Genomic DNA, 20,576 nt, shown 5'->3' with positions numbered 1-20,576 from the left:
TCCCAGGTGGCCTTGCCAGTTCTGGTTTACCGAACTCCTTCTCCCCGAATGCGATCCCATTCAGTTTCAACCAATACCGAATCTTCTGTCCATCCAGAACGGACAGATCTGCCACCCGAATCCTGCATCTCTGAGATTAGCGGCCTGGCGCCTGAACACATTGAATTCGCTCATTTAAACATTCCTGCGGACTGTAAGGAAGTCTTAGCCAATGCTCGAGCACCTTCCACTATTAAGACGTACAGACTTAAATGGAAAAGATTTTGCATGTGGTGTCAAACTGCCAATATTCATCCAATCCATGCAAAACCGGAGCAGATTCTACCATTCTTTTTGCACTTGGAAAGATCAGGCCTTTCCCATTCTACTCTTGAAGTATTTTTAGCGGCTATTTCAAGATTTCGGCAAGATGGTTCCGACTCTCTTTTTTTCAGCTAGGATCATTCAACAGTTCTTCAAGGGATTGTTTCGAATGTTTCTTCCCATCCGCCGCCCACCTCCATCCTGGCATCTTAACGTGGTGCTTGCACAACTTATGCGACACCTCTTCGAACCTATTCATAGAGTGGATTTGAAAATTTTATTCTGGAAAGTGTCTGTTATTAGCTTTAACATCAGCCAGGAGGGTCAGTGACATTCAAGCCCTCACTGTTAATCCACCTTTCCTTCAATTCACTTCGAACTCGGTAGTGCTACGCACTAACCTCAGTTTTATGCCTAAAGTACCTTCGGACTTCCATCAAAGTGAACCGATAATTTTAAAGACTTTATTTCCTAATCCTCAATCACCTGCGGAAAGGACTTTGCATACCCTTGACATCAAGAGATGTCTGAAATTCTATTTACAACGGACTTCTTTGTTCTGTAAATCTGACCAGCTGTTTGTGGCCTATGGAAGGATACGCCAGGGACACCCAATATCCAAGCAGACCATAGCTCGTTGGATTTCTGCTGCAATTTGTTTCTGTCATCAGCAAGCAGGAAGACCATTACAAACAACTCCAAGAGCACATTCTACTAGAGCAATCTCCTCCTCTACTGCTTTTTTTGCTCGTGTGCCGCTTCATCAAATCTGCAGAGCTGCAACATGGTCCAGCAGGCATACCTTTACCATGCACTACTGTTTGGAAGCTGCCGTGATGCAGATACGTCTGTGGGACAAGCGGTTCTCCGTAATCTTTTTTTAAATAAGGTGAGCCTCTGTTCTTCTCTCCTCCTCTTTACTGTTTTCTCAGACACATTATTTTTATAAACATTGCTATATATATATATATATATAATCTTTTATGTGTGTTATTGCATAATGCCTCTTGTACATATGCTTATGTTACAATTAGGGTCTTGCGAGCATTATTATGGATGTACTGCTTTCTACTCTGATTCAGGCATGTGAATCTATGAAAGATACCCCAATAGTGGAGATGAACAAACGTTACTTACCTGTAATCTGTGGTTCTCCAGTATTGGTATCTTTCATAGATTCACATGCAACCCACCCACCTCCCCTCAGAGGCCTGTTTATGCTCTTTTGACTTGGATCTCTCCTGTGCGAGAAAATCTGAGAGCCTGAGCCTCTGAGGAGAACATTCTGGAGGGTGCTGTCGCCTGATTGGCTGCAGTTTGGACTGTTTATAATGACTTGGACAAGTCATAAATGTGGAAGTTTTTTCCTTTTCGTTTCTGGCTACTTTACTTCCTGGTTCTATGTTACCTATGTTATGGTTATTATGTGCATAATTATTGCTTTTTTTATGTACCGTGGGACTCCGGCAACGGGGAATGATTCAGGCATGTGAATCTATGAAAGATACCAATACTGGAGAACCACAGATTACAGGTAAGTAACTTTTGTTCTTCTGTCTGTGGACGCGCTTCTGAGACGCGCACACACACACGCACGCGCACACACCCCGCCGCTGCCTAACGCGCGCGCACACACCTCGCCGCCGCCCCCCCTGTACAACAAGCATTGGCAAAGCCAATAGGTTTCGCCTTTGTTTTAGGACTAGTGCCATGATCAGCAGATGTTAATTTACCTCCCGTGTTGAAATTGAATTTAAGAAATGACATCTTTTTGGAAAGAAGTTTTAGATCAGATGCACTAATTATTACTATGCGATTTAAAGATTATGCTCGTATTCTCAATTGTACGCCATGAGTCTACCCGCATAGATACCGATCTCTTGTATGTCATGATTTTAGGATTCGATCAATTTAGAACTTTCTTTTGACATTTTCCGAAACTTATATTATGTGTGATGTTTTATACTTTTTATTGCTATCCTTTATTAAAACAATAAACGTTACCTCCTGGTCTCATGCTTTACGATGTAGATCAGTTCATGGAGATATTCTTGTTCTGGGTCACATTTTTGGGAATGCACCTCCCTGTGTTATCACACGTGCAGAACAGAAATCCTCGTTTTCAAAGTAACACCACGAGAAGACTCGGTTACCAGCAGAACAGAAATCCTCGTTTTCAAAGTAACACCACGAGAAGACTCTGTTACCAGATCACCAAAGTGCGTCAGACTCCATCACTTGGGTATATCGCCTAAGCCCACAGTCAACTCCACTAAAACCCTTCAAAATAGATCCCTAGGTGTCCCAAAGGTCAATACCGGCACATACACTTCGCCTTAGTGTCATGCACATAGTCCAAGTCCATGACACCTTACCTCCTAGTCTCTCGGGTGTAACTCCTCCTTGGGCTGTGAGAGCAATGACTGCTCGTGGGCCCCGCCCCGTTTCCCCAAGGCGCTGCAGGGCACGGCTCCACAGGTCCCGTGACACAGTGACCGAGAGCCAACGTGAGGAGCACCGAGCCGCCATGTCTGCCGGGCACAGGAAGGCACTGCGCAGAATCGGGGGGCGTGGCAACGACGTCACACTGCGCAGGTGCTAGTCACAATGCTGTGTTCTTAAGACGTAGCCTTCAAATGAGCCCCGAAGCCAGCAGAGTATTGTGAAGATAGGGAATGTCATATAATTATACCGACCCCATCCTTCTAAGACGGGGGGGGGGGGGGGGGGGGCGTGTAACTTACACCTAAAATTCTACAAGAGTCAGGCATGTTTATAGTACTAACCCCATTTTTGAAATATTTTGGCAAAAGTTAAAAGTACTCTAAATACTGTAAAATAGGGTAGAAATGTTCTAATGTAGCCTCTTTGCGAAAGCACACGGGCTGCTTGGCCCGAGGATGCTGCTGAAGGAAAAAGCTAAGAATATCGAGAAGCTCTGGAAGAAGAGAGCGTAGAAGCCATCGTAGAATGGGATCATGTGTAAGACCAGCTATCGGGAAATGTAGTTTTTAGGTCTCGCCTGAGCCAGCGCTTTAGCGCTGCTCTCGCGAGAGCTTTTGTAAAAGGGGGATCTGGAAGTGCAAACTACTGCTTTTCAGGCCTCCAAATACAGTGCATGTGCACCGGGCGCGCGCACCATTTGGCAGCCTGAAAAGCACTGCCTGATCACTTTCGCGGACGCTTTGATGTCCTCAGTAAGCCGCGCGGCCACTGAGAACATCAAAGCGGCCGCAAAAGTGATCACGCAGGCTGCCAGCCTGCGTGCCTCTCTCCCCTACCCCCTCCCTTATCCCACTTCCTGCTTGTTGTTTTCTTCTGTGCAGCTCGCTCACCTCCATGCCACCACAGAGACAGTCATTAGCCTGCCTTAACAAAGTAAACAGCGTGGCACACCGATCTTTATCATATGTTTTTTTCAAACTTTGGCTTCAACAATGACGGCCGCGACTTTCCTTTCTTCTGCTGGCTATCCAAACTCTTATCACAGTCTTTCACTCACTCATCCCGATGCCTCTCCAATTTCACAGCCTCCATCTCTCCCCATCTGACCCCATCACGCTCCCCTACACTGACCCCCACCCATGCACTAATCATGAAACTTTTCGGCGGTCGCTCGCTGGCACAGGCTTTTCGGCCCTCTCCACGCTCACTCTCCATGGCAAAGCTGGTATGGCTGGTGGCCCTGCTTCACTCCACGCCTCAGCTTAAACAACGGCGACTGCACATTTCTGTTCTTTGCGTGGTTTGCCCAGCTCCATGCCACCACGGAGACAGTAATTTGCATGGCTCAAACAAGTAAGCGCCTCCGCTGGTCATTGATAGATGTCATGCAGCTGTTGTGATTACTGGCCGGGTTTACTCTAATGGAATACATTCTGCGTGTGTTTTTGTGTGTATTCACTCCGTCATCTGTTAGTCATACCTTGTATGTATTGTGTCTATGCGCGCCTTTTGTGACTGCTGTACAAGCAGTCTCCAGTGTGTGTGTTTATGCGCCGACTGCTCTGGGTGCATGCCATAATCATTATGTCTTGTACTCTGCGTTATCCGTTGGCATGATGCATCTATGCCCAGAGTAGGGGAACAGGGAGATCTCTGTATTCTGTTTGCCCTCTCCACGTGTGCTATGTCTGTAAACTATGATTTCTCTGTATGCACACTGCATGTATGTTAGTGCACAGTTACCTCCCTGTGCCTGCACACAAAAGGAAACAGAAACCATGTTCTTTTAGGTTAAGGGTGTAGGTTCTAGTTCCCCTGTTGCATTCTGGTACATGAAGTTTTACCTCCAGTACCCCATCTTAAATCCAAAGCAAACAATTTGTCCGACAACTCAAAGGAGTACGTATGGCTTTGGAACACTTTTTTTCTTTTAAATCACTCCACTGCAAACAAAAAACATAATTAAACAAGCATTTGCAATGCAATAGGTCTCGCAGTTAAACGAGTATAAGCTATTGGCATTGTAAATGACAATGCCTTTTATTTATGTTTTTAAAACGAAAAGAAAAATAAAAGGCATAGTTATTTGCAATGTCAATAGCTCAAACTCACGTAAATGCGAGACCTATTGCATTGCAAATGCTTGTTATTACAGTACATGCGCCCTCGGAAGCAGGCTCAGCAGTCTGCACGGTTTCACCCTCCAGTATGTTGCGGCCTGGGTTTGCAAATTTTGCTGAAAAAGAAAAAAACTGAATTCACGGCCCAAAAGCCCCAAATTGGGTGCTACTTTTGTTTTAAGCAGAAATTGTGATTGTCACAAAAAATCCCCATATATACCAACATTTGAGAACAAAAAAGTAAAAGATTTTGAAAAGAAAATAGAGAGAATGTAGTTCAACCATTGCCTGAAGCAGAGGCAATTTCAGACAGGAGACAACTAAAATAATTTTTAGCTGTTTGCATGAATGCAGATAGCAATTTCTATGCTCTGCTTTATGACACCAAACAACCTACTTGCCCTGCACAGGGCAGCAGAGGGTGTGGGGTTGGTGGGAAAAGGAGGTGGGAGGCGCGAGCATACATGTCAACTTTTGAAAAGCAGGAAATTTTATTAAAAAAAATAGGAATTTTGAGATTGCTAATTAGCATAAGGGTAATCTCATCAGAAATAATATCACAGAACCTTTTCTTAGTAACTTACACGGCATTGTAAATTGGATGATGACACCCAGTCAGTCAGTCAAATAACTTTATTCGATTCAAATGAACCATAAAAGTACACAAAAAAGAAACCATACATTCATGAATAAAAAGTTTCTACACCAAGATTTAAGATATGCAGGACAAAGTCAGATTGCAGCCTGATCACAAGACCCCTGTAAATTACTTTTACGTTGCATAACGTTTCCTTATTATAAAAACAATTTTGATAAAACTAAGCACAGAGCTGCAGATAGAAACAGTTGATAATGACCATAAATAATAAAAACCCTCCTTATAGGAGCAGGGACGAATTGTATTTAAAATCGGTTTAAGGAAACGGACCCTGGGGTCTTTGTATAAGGTGCAAAATAGCCTGATATGCATTGTACTTTGTTGTGCTGAGTTATTACAAGGACAGGGGGGTAGTCTCTCACACCACCCCGCGTGTTTAGGAGAAGCTACAAGAAAGTGCAGGGTGCCTAAGCGAAATTTTGTCATTAATAAACGTGAATGAGCTTGTCGGGCGAAAGACAAATAAAATTGTTGCCGATTTGGAGAAGAACGGTCCAATCTTTCCGTAGCCCGTTGTGATGTTCTCAAATCAGTTGGATATGCATCTTTTATGACCATTTTCATATTAGGTGGTATGGTCTCTGGCTTGTCGTAAAACATTTCTAGTCCAATCTTATAAAAGGTTTGTTTGACATAACGTAACCAAGGGACTGCCGTTGCATTATCTAGGTTCATGCAATCTCTTAAAATGCATCATGAGAAGGAAAGTTCTTCTGTAATCCAAATTTTTCCCCATAGAAACAGGGGGGCCATATGTATGCTATCTATAATATAATCCATGCCCACCTCGGAATGGCAAAATGATGTTGGGGAGCTATTAGGGATGTAGAAATGTATTCTCTAATGTTTGGATTTGGAAGCTCTTATGGTATCCCCATACTCCAGCCCCATAAGTGGCCCCGACAAACATTTGGATTTGTACAAAGTTATCAGCTCGGCTACGGGCTTATGGGCAAGTTTGGCAGCAAAACGGATCAACCCCTCAATAGCTCTACTTGTTTGTTGTACCCTGGATACTATAAGTTGGTCCCAATTTAAGTTACAGTTAAAAACATTCCCCAAACAAGAATTTTTTTTCACTTTGTCAATAACTTTTCCATTAACTGTATATTTTCGTGTTTTCGTTAATTTTGGCCCACAGACCATAATAAATGATTTCTTAAAGTTCACCTGTAAATCTAATGACATGTACTCTGTAAAAGCATCCAGGCACCCCTTAAGGCCATTGGCTGTCAGGGCCATCAGGACGGTCATCAGCATAAGACAGCAGAGGTACCTGTTGGCTGTCAATTTTTGGGAAATCCAAGTGTTGGTTTATCAGAAACTGTTCAAGGCCATTGGTGTATACCAAGAACAGAAAAGGAGCCAATATGCAGCCTTGTCGTACTCCCTCTGTTGATACAATGGGCTTGGTCTTTTCTCCCCCCGTAACGGATACCTACAGAGGTGGAAGCATGTAGTCTACGTAGGAGGGTAACAAGTGGTTCCTCAAAGCCCAGATCTTCCATTAACGACCACAACTTCCCCCAACACACTGTGTCAAAGGCACTGGATAAGTCCATGAAGGCCAAGTGGATTGATGCCCCCCTGGCCTTCATGTGCTTACCCATGATCAAGGACAGATTGAGACACTGCTCAGTTGTTCCCATTCCCTTCCTAAACCCGTACTGGGTTTGCGATATTAGGCCGGAGGTATTAGCCCATGTCTCTAAACGTGCAAGGATAACCCTTCCCATCAACTTGCATGTAGCATATATTAGAGAGATCGACCTATGGCATGTTCGGTCATTTCTGTTTCCCTTTTTAAAAATTGGCACCACCACTGCTTTTTTTTCCAGATAGTGGGATTTGCCCACTATGACTGCTCTGAAACATTTAACATCAAGGGGCCCCATATCACTGGATTTCTTTTAAAGAAATCCAAAGGGTGCCCCATCTTACCCTGGGGCTTTAGAATCAATACCTTTTCTCAGGGCCTCCTCCACTTCACCTAAAGACAGGGATGCACTTAGCTGCTGAGCAGATTCAAGATTAAAACATATATCTGTCTGATGGTCCTGTGGAATGATATCCTTTGGGTTAAAAATCTCAGAGTAATGAGACTCCCAGGCTGTCCCAGTTATGTTTGTTTCCATGCTCCTAGTTTCATTTGTAACGATTGGACGATTTATCACCTCCCAGAAGCTTCTGGGATCCCTTAGGGCACTTGCTTTTTCTAGATTATCCCAAGCCTGGCGTCTCAGTTCGTCCTTTCTATAGTCTATAGTCTTCCTATAGGACTGTCTGGCTTACTTTATCAAAGCCCTATCACGGGAAACTACACTTAATGCTTTCTTTAGAGCTTTATTTGCCATTGATCACTCGGTGTTAAACCATTTAAGTTCGGGACAATTATATTTTTTCACTGATCGGAACAGGTTTTTGGCCACTTCTTTACAAATGACTTCAAAACTCTGTATAATGGAGTCTGGGGGGGGGGGGGGGGATGGGGGGCTAGATGAGTTAAATGGGTCATCACTTGAGTTAGGTTTCTCCTGATAATATTCTCCTCGAAATTAACATGGTCAATCATACTCCATTTTAACCTTACCCCTTGATTACCATTGTATTTTATTAGGCAATCCACAGCCCTCCCATTATGCGCCATAGTTTTTAAAGAGGCTATTAGAGGATTGTGGTCACTGGCCGGGTTAGGTTCGACCATGAAGCTATCTAGTAGCTACGAGTACCTACTAGAGATCAGCATGAAGTCAATTGTACTGGTTCTGCCCCCCACTGAAATGTCGGAGGAGCCGCCTCCGGGCTATCAGCCAAATTGTTAGCCAGACATAAATCATTAACTACAATAATTGAGTTTAATACGTCACCCTGAGGAGTATGTTTAAAGTGGGCTAGAGGTTGTTCATAAAAATCTAAAAGCCCACATACTTTATTACTGCTGTGCTGGCATAAGGTGCAATTTCATTCTCCAACCCAGATGATACATAATGGGGAGAATTTTAAAGCTATGTTATCAATTTCTTATTTAAGCGAATTTATAACCCCAGAGCTTTGAGAGTCAAAAATATTGTAGTACCAATTGACTAGTAATAAGGTTACGTGGATCAAATTAGAGCACACAATTAGTTGGTACCAAGGGGAGTCAATTACTTTTTCTATTACAAGAGCCTCCTACTGTACTGAGATCATACTTACCAATCCACCCTTTGCCCTCCCAGACAAGGAGGGTTCTGCAAGGCCATTTAAGGAAGAGTATCCATCTATGTTGATATCCTTCCTACTCCACGTTTCCTGGGTACACATAATATCAAATGATTTTACATACCGAACCCATGCCTCATCTGTTAACTATGAGGTAATCCCTGCAACGTTCCAAGAAAGCAAACGAAGCAGGCAGCTGTTTTGATGAGTTTGACACTTGCACAGCGTTTGCCTCGGGGCTCCTAGAAGTCTGATCGGGCAAAAAGATGGTTGAACCCGGCCCTGCCTTACTCGGGCTTGTGCTGTGTAACTGAGATAGAGAACATTTGTCATACCCACGGGCCACCCATAACGAGGGTTCCCTTAGATTCCCAGTTATAACGGGGATGTTAACAGAATTATTAAAAGAGTCGTATGAATTCTCCGGCGGCCTACCCCCTTTAATGGATGGTCAATCTAGTTCTGCTAAATCACTTAGTGGCGCAAATCAATTTCTATGGAACCAGGGTTGGGGCTGAAAGTACTGATTTATCGCCGGGCGTCTCTCTTCTTCCATATTATAGATTACAGGTTTGGGTGGAGCATAAAAGAAACCCAGCGGTAATACAGAAATTGTGTGATTATTCATCGATTGATTGACCGTCATGCCAAATATTGATGTTACTAGGCCTGGGGATCTAAAGGTCAGAACATCACAATCCCCTGCCAGGTTCTTGTTAGTTGCACCTACCCACCCAATTCTGCGAGCCATCTTAAATTCTGAGAAAAAGGGTCTGTTATCGAACCCTGTTTTTATATTTACAAAGTGCAGTGCCTTATTTCTCAAAGAAGACCAGTGTTTCCTCTGGCCAAATGGTAACGTGGGAACATTGGCTAACACAATAATGTAAGGTGTAGTTTGTGGGGGAAGGTGCAAGTTAATATCAGTGCCACTTGTGATTAAGTCATCTATCTGCCATTTCACAGAAGTGCTTTGGCTTTGCAGTCTATTATCTGATTTAGTATATACCTGACCAACCGACTCCGAGTTTAAAGAGTCTGTGGCCTGTCCATCTTTTCAGAGTAGACCCTGGCCCTGCGATGAGGGCTCACTGTCATACAAATGAGCTCTCCTTTGATCTAACTCATCCTGTAACATCACTTTTGGTGGGGGAATCAAGGTCCGCGCATCCCCTCCCGCGGCCCCATCCATAGTCCTGGTTGGCCTTTGTATGCTATCTCTTAATGGCAGGGGTGTACTATTAGTTTTATCTTCTAAACAGTGTAGCCTATTCTCTATATCAGTTAACTTTTGTAAGATGGGATTTAAATGTACTGATATTAATGCTTCCAATTTAGCCCAGAAAGCCCCCCCTCCCCTGTTGTCAGTCATTGTGGATACCTCCTCTACTTGAACTGTGCACAATATGACTTCTGCGCTAGGTTCGTTATCGAACTGCTCATGCACTTCGCGCAGAGGTTTAGACGAGAAATGATTCTGTTTTGATGGTTTAATTGCTGCCTGCCCCTTTTTTAGGTCTCGCCTGACCCAGCGCATGCGCTGGTCTGGCAAGACTTATTGAGAGGGCTCAAAAAGTGCTACCAGGCCAGCCTGGAGCTACAGTGCACGTGCACAGGCGCGCGCGCCGCGCTTTACCGCGATTACTTTAACTTTAGCGGCCACACGGACTCTTTGCATAGCCAATAGGTCTCGCTTTTGGGACCTTATAAGTATTTAGTCATGCAACTGTTGCATGGCTAAACACTTATAAGGTCCCAAAGGCGAGACCTATTGGCTATGCCAATGCTTGTTTTTTTTTAGCTGCCAGACTACTGCTGCTCTTTGACATGATGTGCTCTGGGGCCCTGCCAATCAGGACTCCAGGGCCTGTGTTCTTTCCCCAAAACAAAACCCAATAGGCAACTCTGGCCACAGGTAGGTCCCTGGTAAATGGTACCCCATGTACCCAGGGCACTGTGACCATAGAAGGCTCCTAAGGGCTGCAGCGTGCCACCCTTAGGGGCCCTGTACCTTTTCTCAAACAAACTGCCTTGCAGGCTGCGTGTCTTGGTGCAGATCAAAAGTGAAGTCGACATGGCACACATCCCTGTGTGCCATGCTTACCAAGCACTGCCCTGGGTCAGTCACCCCTCTAGCTGGGTGCACTATGCCAGTGGGGAGGGCACAGAGGCATGAGCCCTGTGCCCTTACGGTGTCTGAGTCCATTCTCAGACATTGTAAGTGCAGTGTACCATTAAAGAGTATATGGTGCTGGGAGTTTGTCATTACGTACTCCACAGTACCATGATGGATACACTGAAGTCTGGGAAGTTTGGTATCAAACTTCCCAGCACATTGTACCCACACTGATGCCAGTGTGGGTTTCAATGTAAAACGCATGACAGAGGGTATTTTAGAAATGCCCCCTGAACTCGACCCACAACCTGTGTCCCGACTGAGTGGCTGCTTAGGCTGCCACCCACCAGACATGCTGCTGGACCCCGGGGTCGAAAGCCATCCGCTCTCGAGGGCCTGCAACAATGCACATCCTGGGACGAGGTGCTAGGTCACCTCCCCCAGGATGTGCAGGGGAAGCATCAAAGGCCTGCTGCCTTTGTGAGCTTTTCCAGACCACTTTTCCAGACCACGTGCTGTACTCCGCAACTGGTCCCCACTGTTCTACCCCCCACTTTGGGTGGGAAAAACAAGTGAGGAAGAGAGTTGTGCCCACCTCTGCCAACTCCACCCCTAATGTGGGTGAGGCGAGGTGAAGCACAACCTCGAGTCCACGCCCTCTTGAGGATGGGAGGACCCAGCCAACCAGGGACAGGCTCCTGCCCCCTCCCACTGGAGAGTGGCAGAATAGGGGGTGTACCCACCCCAGGGAAGGGGCCCATTGATCCCTGCCCTTTACCTACCTGTGACGCCCCTAAATTCAGTATTTAGGGGCACCCTGAACCTTCCTTCCTCAGATTCAGCAACCACAAGAAAAGGAGGACGAGAAGCCGTGCAGAGCTAACAAGAGGAGGACGCCCACTGACGTGGCCCCAGCCCTACAGGCCTGTCTCCCCTCGAACCTGCTCCTGCAAAAACCCCGTGGTGTCCAGCGGACAGCAACCTCAAAAACCCCGGAGGACCTGCCTGCATTCACTTTCCAAGCTGTTTCTCCCGTGAACACCGGACGTGTTTGAACTGCAGCTTCTGGTGCCAGCCAGAAACCGCGAATCCAGCTCACTCTGCACCCGCAGAGCCCGGCCCGAGCTTGAGTGGAAAAACACCACGAGGAGGTCCCCCCCAGCGATCCTGACCGGAGATCCGGCGATCCCTTACCTGCCTCAAGCCTCCTGACGACGCCTGCAGCCTCAATCCAGAGGACCCCTCCCTACAGCGACCAGAGCGGGTAAGAAAATCCAACGTCCTAAGGCACCCCTGCACCTGATGCCCCACGGCCTTGTGTGCCCAACCCAGCGGTTGCCTAACCAACCCTCTACATCCCAATTTACCCCTCGAAGAGGTGGTCACTCCTGGAAGACACTCGTCCCCGAGCCTGCAGTGTTTCTTTGTCCCAGAGAATCTCAATTGAAATCAACAGGGCACCTGACCTCAAAACAGCACCCCGCACTCGGCCGCCCTAGTGCCGCTGAGGGTGACCCTTTTGTGCTAACCTGGTCCCCCAACTTGCCCTGAGCTTAACCCTAGGAGCTTTGCTCCCACAACCCCGTGGCCTGCTTGCCAGCAGCCACCAACCGGAGTCCCCCTATCCTCCATAGGATAACATTGGGCCTCAACACTCTGCACCTGGCCGCCCTAGTGCCACTTGGGCTGCAACAATAGTGCATTACTGACCCTGGGAGACCCCTGAGTCTAACCTCAGAACCCTAACTCCAAAGACCGATTACCTACCTGGAAACCGATAACCTCTTTTTCCTCATACAATAACATTGACACTTTTTCTCCCAAAAAGTTTCTAAGTGTCGACTTTTGAAAACTACAAATATTCGTTAAAATCAGCCGAATAACCAAATCGCATTTTCTCAACTGTTTTAAGGAAATGTCTGTGAGAAAGTGCCATCTTTCTGGCATGGTATGCCCCCACTTTTTGCTGAATTGCTGAATGTACTTTGAGTGTGCTCTGGACTCCTGCCAATCAGGTGCCAAGGGCCTATGTTCCTTCCCTAAAACATAAAACACAAATTGACAAACCCTGGCCACATGTAAATGGTACCCTAGGTACCCAGGGCCTTGTGACCAGGGAAGGCCTCTAAGGGCTGCAGCACTCATTGTGCCACCCTTAGAGGCCCTGTACCCTTAAACACACACACACTGCCCTTGCAGGCTGGGTGTCTGGGTACAAGACAAAACAAAGAGTCGACATGGCACACATCCCTGTGTGCCATGCCCACCACCACTGCCATGGCATACATCAGCCACCCCTCTAGCTGGGTGCCCTATGCCAATGGTGTGGGCACAGGAGCAGGAGCCCTGTGCCCCTACAGTACCCAGTTCCATTCCTGGGCACTGTAAGTGCAGTGCTGCCATTTAAGAGTACATGGTGCTGAGAGCTCGTCAAACACGAACTCCACAGCACCATAATGGCAACACTGAAGACTGAGAATTTTGATATCAAACTTCTCAGCATATTAAACCCACACTGATGCCAGTGTTGGATTTAATGTACCAAGCACCCCAGAGGGCATCTAAGAGATGCCCCCTAAAACCTAACCTACAATCCACGTCTGTTCTGAGGCTGCCTAGGCTGCCACACAGTAGACATGTTGCTGGACCCCTGGGTAGGAGAGCCCCTGCTCTCCGGGGTCTGCAACAATGCACATCCTGGGCGAGGTGCTAAATCTCCTCCCCCCAGGATGGGCAGGGGGAAGCTTCAAAGTCATGCCACCTCTGTGAGCTTCCCCATGCCACTGCAACCCCCCACTCTGGCGGGAAGCTTGGCCGGAAACCCCAAATAAGGACAGGTGATGTGCCAGCCTGCCAACCCCACCCCTCAGGTGGGGGAGGAGAGGTGAAGCACAATTCCGGGCTCTCGCCATCTTGAAGATGGGAAGCCCTGCCCAATCGGGACTAGGCTACTGCCTCCCTCCCACAGGAGAGAGGCAGGATAGGGGGTGTACCAACCCCAGGACAGGGACCCATTGGTCCCTGCCCTTCACCTACCTGTAACGCCCCTAAATCTAGTATTTAGGTCCACCCTGAACCTTCCTTCCCCAGATTCTGAAATCCGAAGAAGAGCTAGAAGAAAGAAGACCTGCCCTGCAGCTGCTAAGAAGAGGAAGACACCAACTGCTTTGGCCCCAGCCCTACCGGCCTGTCGACCCTCAAACCTGCTCCTGCTCCAACCCGGTATCTCTTGTGGCCTCCCAAACCCCGGAGGACCTGGCTGCCTGTTGACTCTAAACCCCTGGGACTCCCATGAGTAGAGGCTCTACTCAAAATCTACTTCTAACCCCTGGCAGCAGCCCGGAACCGCGAACCCTTCACACTCTGCACCCGCCAAGCTTGGCCTCTGCCGGAGTGAACAAAAACCACAAGGACGACCCCACGGCGACTGTGACCCCGAGTCCGGCACCCAAGGACCTCCCTCGACACTCCTGAAGAAGCCTGCAGCATCAGAACCAGGTGCCCCCCCAACCGCGATCAACAGAGGGTAAGATTTCCCGACACCAAAAGGCACCCCTGCACCCGGTGCCCCATGGCCCCCTGTGCCCAATCCCGGAGTACCTACCCAGCCTCCAACTACCCAACTTACCTCTCAAAGTGGTGGTGGCACCTGAAGAATCTTCGTCCACGAGCTTTCCGTCTTTTTCTAAACCGGAGGTTTCCCATTGAAATCAATTGAGCGCCCGAAGGCTCGAAAGCACCCTGCACCCAGCCGCCCGAGTGGCCCTGGCAGTGCAACCTCTACATCTATCTACTTGCCCTGAGTAAGTGACCAGGAGCCCAGCTCTCACAGCCGCGTGGCCTGCTAGTCAGCAGCCACCAACCAAGGCCCCCCTACCTCTCATAGGATAACATTGGGCCTAACTCATTCTGCACCCGGCCCCTGTGCCGCTGAGGGTGAACCAACTGTGCCTACCTGACCCTGGGAGACCCCTGAGTCTATGCCCAGAACCTTAACTCTGCCAGTCGAGTACCTACCTTTAAACCGATAACTCAATTCTCTCCATAGGGTTACATTGACTGGTTTGTTTTTCCTAAAATTTCTTCTAAGTGTGGACTTTTCAAATTTTAAAATATTCACCAAAAATCAGCCGAGTAACGAAAACGAAAATACTCACCTGCAATTAGGTGAGCTCCCAGTGCTGGATCTTGGTGCCCTGCACTGACTCTGAAAAATACTTACAACTGTACTTACCAGTAACCCACTTTTCTTTCAAAGGAAATCATTGACTGTTTTTCTGTGAAATTTCTTCTGTCAATTTCTGCAAACTTTAAATATTCTTTAAAAATCGTATAATTTCTGAAAACCTAATTACATTCCTGTTTTGGATAAAGGTCCCAGTACTGAGTCTAGGCACCCAGTACTGGATTACAAAAGTAACGAGAACATACTATACCTGCAACTTGAATTTGCTGCCGTAGGGAATCATTGACTGTTTTCTATGTGTCAACTTTTAAAATAGCAAAATATTGTCTAAAAATCATCACAGTAATTAAGTCGACTTTTATCACTTGATTCCAAGTACTGACCCAGGACTGAATCTAGGATCCAGTCCTGGAAATCCCAAAGTAATCCTAAAAGTAATCTTTTGCAAATAACTTGAAACTTCCATTGAACTTAATGCATTATTGTGTTTAAAATTGTGTTGCCTATTGCAACCACTTGTAACTTCATAATGCAAAAGTATTTATATAAAGCATCTCATTCTGAGAAAGTATATTTTAATACCTATTGTTGGTTCTAAAATAAAACAAGCATATATTTTTATATATAAACCGTTGGCCTAGAGTTCAGTTCTCGAGTGTGTGAGACTATTTGCTGACTGAGTGTGTGCAACAAATGCTTTACACTGTCCTCTGATACTGCCTTACTGCTCGACCAAGCTACCACTTTAGAGAGTAAGGTTATATCTAACTTTAGCCTCTGCCAAGACTGTGGACTCTACACCCTATACCTATTTTGGAACATTATATTCAGAGCCACTTTCTCACAATGTCCCAGTGCTGAATCTAGGTATTCAGCACTGAGTAAGAAAAAGTATTGTTAACATATCTTACCAGCTAAGTAAATTTCCTCCCATAGGATAACATTGGTGATTCTATGTGAAAAAGTTTCTAAGTGTCAACTTTTGAAATGCAATAATATTCTTCAAAAATCGTACCTCTAACTAAAACACATTTACTCACCTGTTTTCAGGAAATGTCCCAGGGCTGAATCTAGGATCCAACCCTGTGTTAGTAAAAGTAATCTGAAAAGTAAATAACTGCATTTTACTTAAAAAGCCCATTCATTTGAATGTACTCTACCTGCAATGTGTTGCAAACTGCTTACTTAAAACTGTAACCAAAACCAGTACTAGTTACACTGCAATTTTGGACTGTGTTCATACAAGTAATTTACTACTGAAAAGTATTTTTTTTGCTTACCTGTACCAGGCTTGCTTGGTTCTAGAAATAAAACAACAGTATATTTGTTCATACAAAACAATTGGCCCAGTGTTCTGGTCTTGAGTGTGTGAATTCATTTGCTGACTGAGTGTGTACATCAAATGCTTAACACTGTCCTCTGATACTGTCTTACTGCCTTACTGCTCGACCAAGCTACCACTTTAGTGAGTAAGGTTCTATCTAACTTTAACCTCTGGAGACCCTTGGACTCTATACACACTGTACCTCACTGTGGTGCAGTATATATAGAGCCAGTTTCTTACAGCATCCTATGCAATTAGGTCTGTATGGACACATTGGCTAATATTCAAGTTTCTCTTTCAGGGTGGAAAACCTGGAGGTGGGGTCATTGACCTTACATTGGACGACGAGGAAGCCAACTCTTCCCAAGGTATGTCTGAGACTGAATGGGGGAATCTGGTAAAGAGTAATCTTCACTGAATCTACACCCTTACATGGCTGTACCCTTACCTGAAAGTGTGTATTTTAAACAGTCAAGTGGGTATATATATATCATGCTTATTTCATTTATCCCTTCAAAAATTATATTGCTGTTTCCTTTTCATGCATAATCGGCAGCGATAGTTGAAAAGTATCTATGGGCCCCTACTCTGGCCAGGACAACCCATTCTTAGGTTTTACTTAGGTGACTGTTGCCCTTCAACTTTTTTTTTTTTTTTCATTTTTCATTTTTAATGATTGAGGCTTTGTCAGTGCCAGCATGTCATGACCTTTAATGTTCATGAAGTGAATAACTGGTGCTACTCTGCTTTTTCCAATTAGATAACAGCAGTTTGAAAGGGTATACATTTAGTTTGCTTGCAAGTGTCTTGTCATAGATGTACCTCTGATTAGCTGCATAAATGAAGATGAACAAGGAAGGAGTGAACTGATACCTTCCCCCCTCAACCCCCACAAAATCCTCATTCATCCACTCTCCTGCCCCACAGTTTACAGAACTGAGATGCCTTTTATGTTTGTCTTTAAGATTTGAAGAAACCAGCAGATAGTCACTCTGTTTTGCTCAATGTTTCCTTATTGTTATTCAGAATGTTTCTATGTACTACTTCCAGATCTCATTCATTATCAACTTCTGAGTAAAATATTAACTTGAGTTAGTTAAAACGGGGCAGTTTTGTCAGCATGAGATGCTTTGTACTTGAATGATTTTCAGAAGGCCACAGTTCTCCAGTATTGGGGTGTCTTTCATAGATTCACATGCTTGAATATTCCCCGTCATCGAAGTGGGAGTCCCACGGTACATAACAAAGCAATGTAGTAATAACATAAGCCTATTAGGCCTACAGGAAAGAAAAAACCATAGAGTTTTCATGGATAGACAACTTGTCACCTTTATAACATATCACTGTCGTTATGTTCTAGGTCAAATCCAGCCAATCAGGCGTCCGCACCCTCTAGAACCCTCTCCCCAGAGACTCAGGCTCTCAGATTTTCTACCGCACGTCGTGTGAAGGGAGTCTCCCTGAGCTTGCTCAGTTTTTTCATCTCATTTTTCACAGAGATTGAGTCTAGGATGTCTTCAACCAAGAAATCCCTCTTCAGACCTTGTGGGAGCTGTGGTAAACTGAGACTTCATTCTGAAGATCCTCACAAAAAATGTATTTATTGTTTGTATCCTGAACATTTGGTTAAGGACTGTAAAATCTGTAGAACCTTCTCACAGAAAACTTTGAAGGACAGAGAGGGGCGTCTCCTTCTGTGGCTACAGAAGCTGAAGACTTCAGAAAATCCTGTTTCTGATGTGGAGAGTGTGTCTTCTATCCAAACTGCTCCCTCTTTCAAGAGGTCTTCTGACTCTCAAAAGGTTTCTCCTCGTCCAAAAATGGTGAAGAAACAGCATGGAGAACCTTCAACTTCAAGAGGGATGATTTCCCCACACAGGAGTCTCTCTGTTTCCCTGACGCCCCCGAGATCTGATTCTCAGGCGTCTAAGACTCCAGCTGCGCAGTTTTTACCTCAAAAACTGCCTCTCTCGTCGACGAGTTCATCTAGCCTTCCTCCGTCGACGAGAGCTGCCGTCGTCGCACCTACATCGACGACCTCGGCATCTATGTCTCTGAAGACGGCAATGATCATGTCGTCGGCGTCTTCACCGTCGACGCTGGTATCTGAAGGTGAGACCCATCTCGTCGACGTTGCCTTTAACTTCGTCGTCGACGAGTATCAAGCATAAGAAAAAGCAGACATCGTCGACGGTGGCTTCGTCGTCGACGGTGGCTTCGTCGTCGGCGGTGGCTTCGTCGTCGGCGGTGGCTTCGTCGTCGACGGTAGCCCAACGGCGAATTTCAGCACCGGCAACGACGGCTGCAGCTCCAAATCTGGCTTTAATACCATTGGACACATCAACCTCTCTACTCCAACGTCGACAATCGTCTCTGGAGACCCTCATGCCACTCAAACCACCTGTGCAACCTCCTGAGCTGCTGTTTTCATCTGACAATGATGAATATGAGGATGACAGATTTCGGCCTGCTCGCAGTCCTTCCGAGCTCTTGATTAAATGTCAGGACACTGATGATGATGATGAGGAGGATTTGCGACAAGAGGATCTCTCCTCTTATGACACGCATCCGGTTCCGCAACCTTCCATGGCACAATTGCCTTTAAGCCTGATTTCCAATTTGCAGTATATGCTTGATGATTATAATCGCCGTTTTCCACGGTCTGGGCATACCACTCCAACACCACAAACACCTCAACAATCTGTGTTTCATACGGAACCTGTAGTCACACCGACGCCAGTGACTCGTGAACAATCTCTTGGGGTTCCTCTTTTCACGCTTGAGGATGTTGTCGAGGACCAGGATGATGACGCTGACAAGGAGGAGGGTGAGCTGGACGATGCTTCCCTCCTTTCTGACTGGGACAACTATCAGATCCAAACACCTTCTCCCGCTGATCCCGCTCCTTTGGATTCTCCCCCAGTTGACATTGGTGGTTTCCATTTGCTCATGGAGAGAGCAGCTACAAGATTTCACCTCCCTATGACGACTAGAGAGGAAGATTGTTTTTTATATGACTTTGAAGGACCAACCTCAAAAGCAGGTCCGCTGCATTCCAATCATTGATTTCATATGGCAAGAGGGCCTTAAAATAATGCAAACCCCTAACTCGATTCCAGCCATCCTTCCTAGGATCGACAAGAAATACAAGGCTCCTCCAAATTCTCCTGCCTGTTTGACTTCGGAAACGAAGCTTGATTCTATCATCACTCAGGCAGCCCAACGCCGATCCAGAAATCCTTCATCGCCTGTGTCGGCACCTCCAGATCGCGAAGGTCGCAGACTGGATGGTATAGGGAAAAAAATTTCCACTATGGCGGCGGCAACGGTACGCGCCGCCAATTCTTTGGCGATCTTAGGCCGCTACGATCGCCAAATGTGGTCGGACATTTCATCTTTGATCAATCTTATTCCCGAATCATCCAGACCAGAGGCTTTGAAGATTCTCCAAGAGGGAGAGAGAATTTCTTCGGAGATTATAGATTGCGCCATCGATGTGTCCTCTTCTGGCTTCCGTCTTTTGGTGGGCGCTGCAGTCCTCAGGCGTCAGGGCTGGTTACGGGCCACGTCCTTTCGTCAAGATTTTCGTTGAAGATGAGACCTGTCCAAGAAGAACTGGACAAGCAATGGGCTCAGGTCTCCGGCAATTTCAATGTCCTAGTCAGAGTTACTCCTCGCCTCAGAAAGGCTCTTCTATGGTGGACTCACGAAGAACATGTCTCCTCGGGGCGTCCTTTTCTGGCGGACTCTCCACAATCCACCCTCACCACCGACGCCTCTCTCGAAGGTTGGGGCGCTCACCTGCAGGGTCTTACTGTCAAAGGCAGGTGGTCTGTTCATCAAAAGACAAGACACATCAACCTGTTAGAATTACTGGCCATCTTTCTGGCTCTGAAAGCTTTCCGAAGCATCATTTATGGAAGCACGGTATTGATCAGAACGGACAACACAACGTGCATGCATTATATCAACAAACAAGGAGGCACGAGGTCCGTTCTGTTGTCCCTTCAGACCCAAAGGATTTGGAATTGGGCGATTCAACACCACATCGCCCTCACTGCAGTCCATGTTCCGGGAGCGTCAAACATACTCGCGGATTCCCTAAGCAGATCCTCCACGACCAATCACGAATGGGAATTACACCAACCCATTCTGGATCGCATATTCCAGCTATGGGGTCCCCCGAATCTGGATCTCTTCGCAACCTACCTGAACCGGAAATG

The 20,576-nt window shown here is 46.2% G+C and overlaps 1 protein-coding gene across 5 annotated transcripts in view; it reads left to right on the top strand.

Annotated features, from left to right (window-relative positions):
- ATF7IP (activating transcription factor 7 interacting protein) overlaps positions 1–20,576 on the top strand; it is a 764,672-nt gene that overhangs the window by 568,308 nt on the left and 175,788 nt on the right. For all 5 annotated transcript variants that reach the window (XM_085601187.1, XM_085601185.1, XM_085601186.1 and 2 more), the window contains one exon: positions 16,655–16,721. In XM_085601187.1, the coding sequence (XP_085457313.1) occupies positions 16,655–16,721 (67 nt within the window). The remainder of the gene's footprint in view (positions 1–16,654; positions 16,722–20,576) is intronic.

This window comes from Triturus cristatus, chromosome 4_2 (genome assembly GCF_964204655.1).
Source record: "Triturus cristatus chromosome 4_2, aTriCri1.1, whole genome shotgun sequence".
Lineage (NCBI taxonomy): Eukaryota > Metazoa > Chordata > Amphibia > Caudata > Salamandridae > Triturus > Triturus cristatus.
The sequence above is the reverse complement of the archived record's forward strand: the minus strand, read 5'-3'. Positions and strand labels throughout refer to the sequence as shown.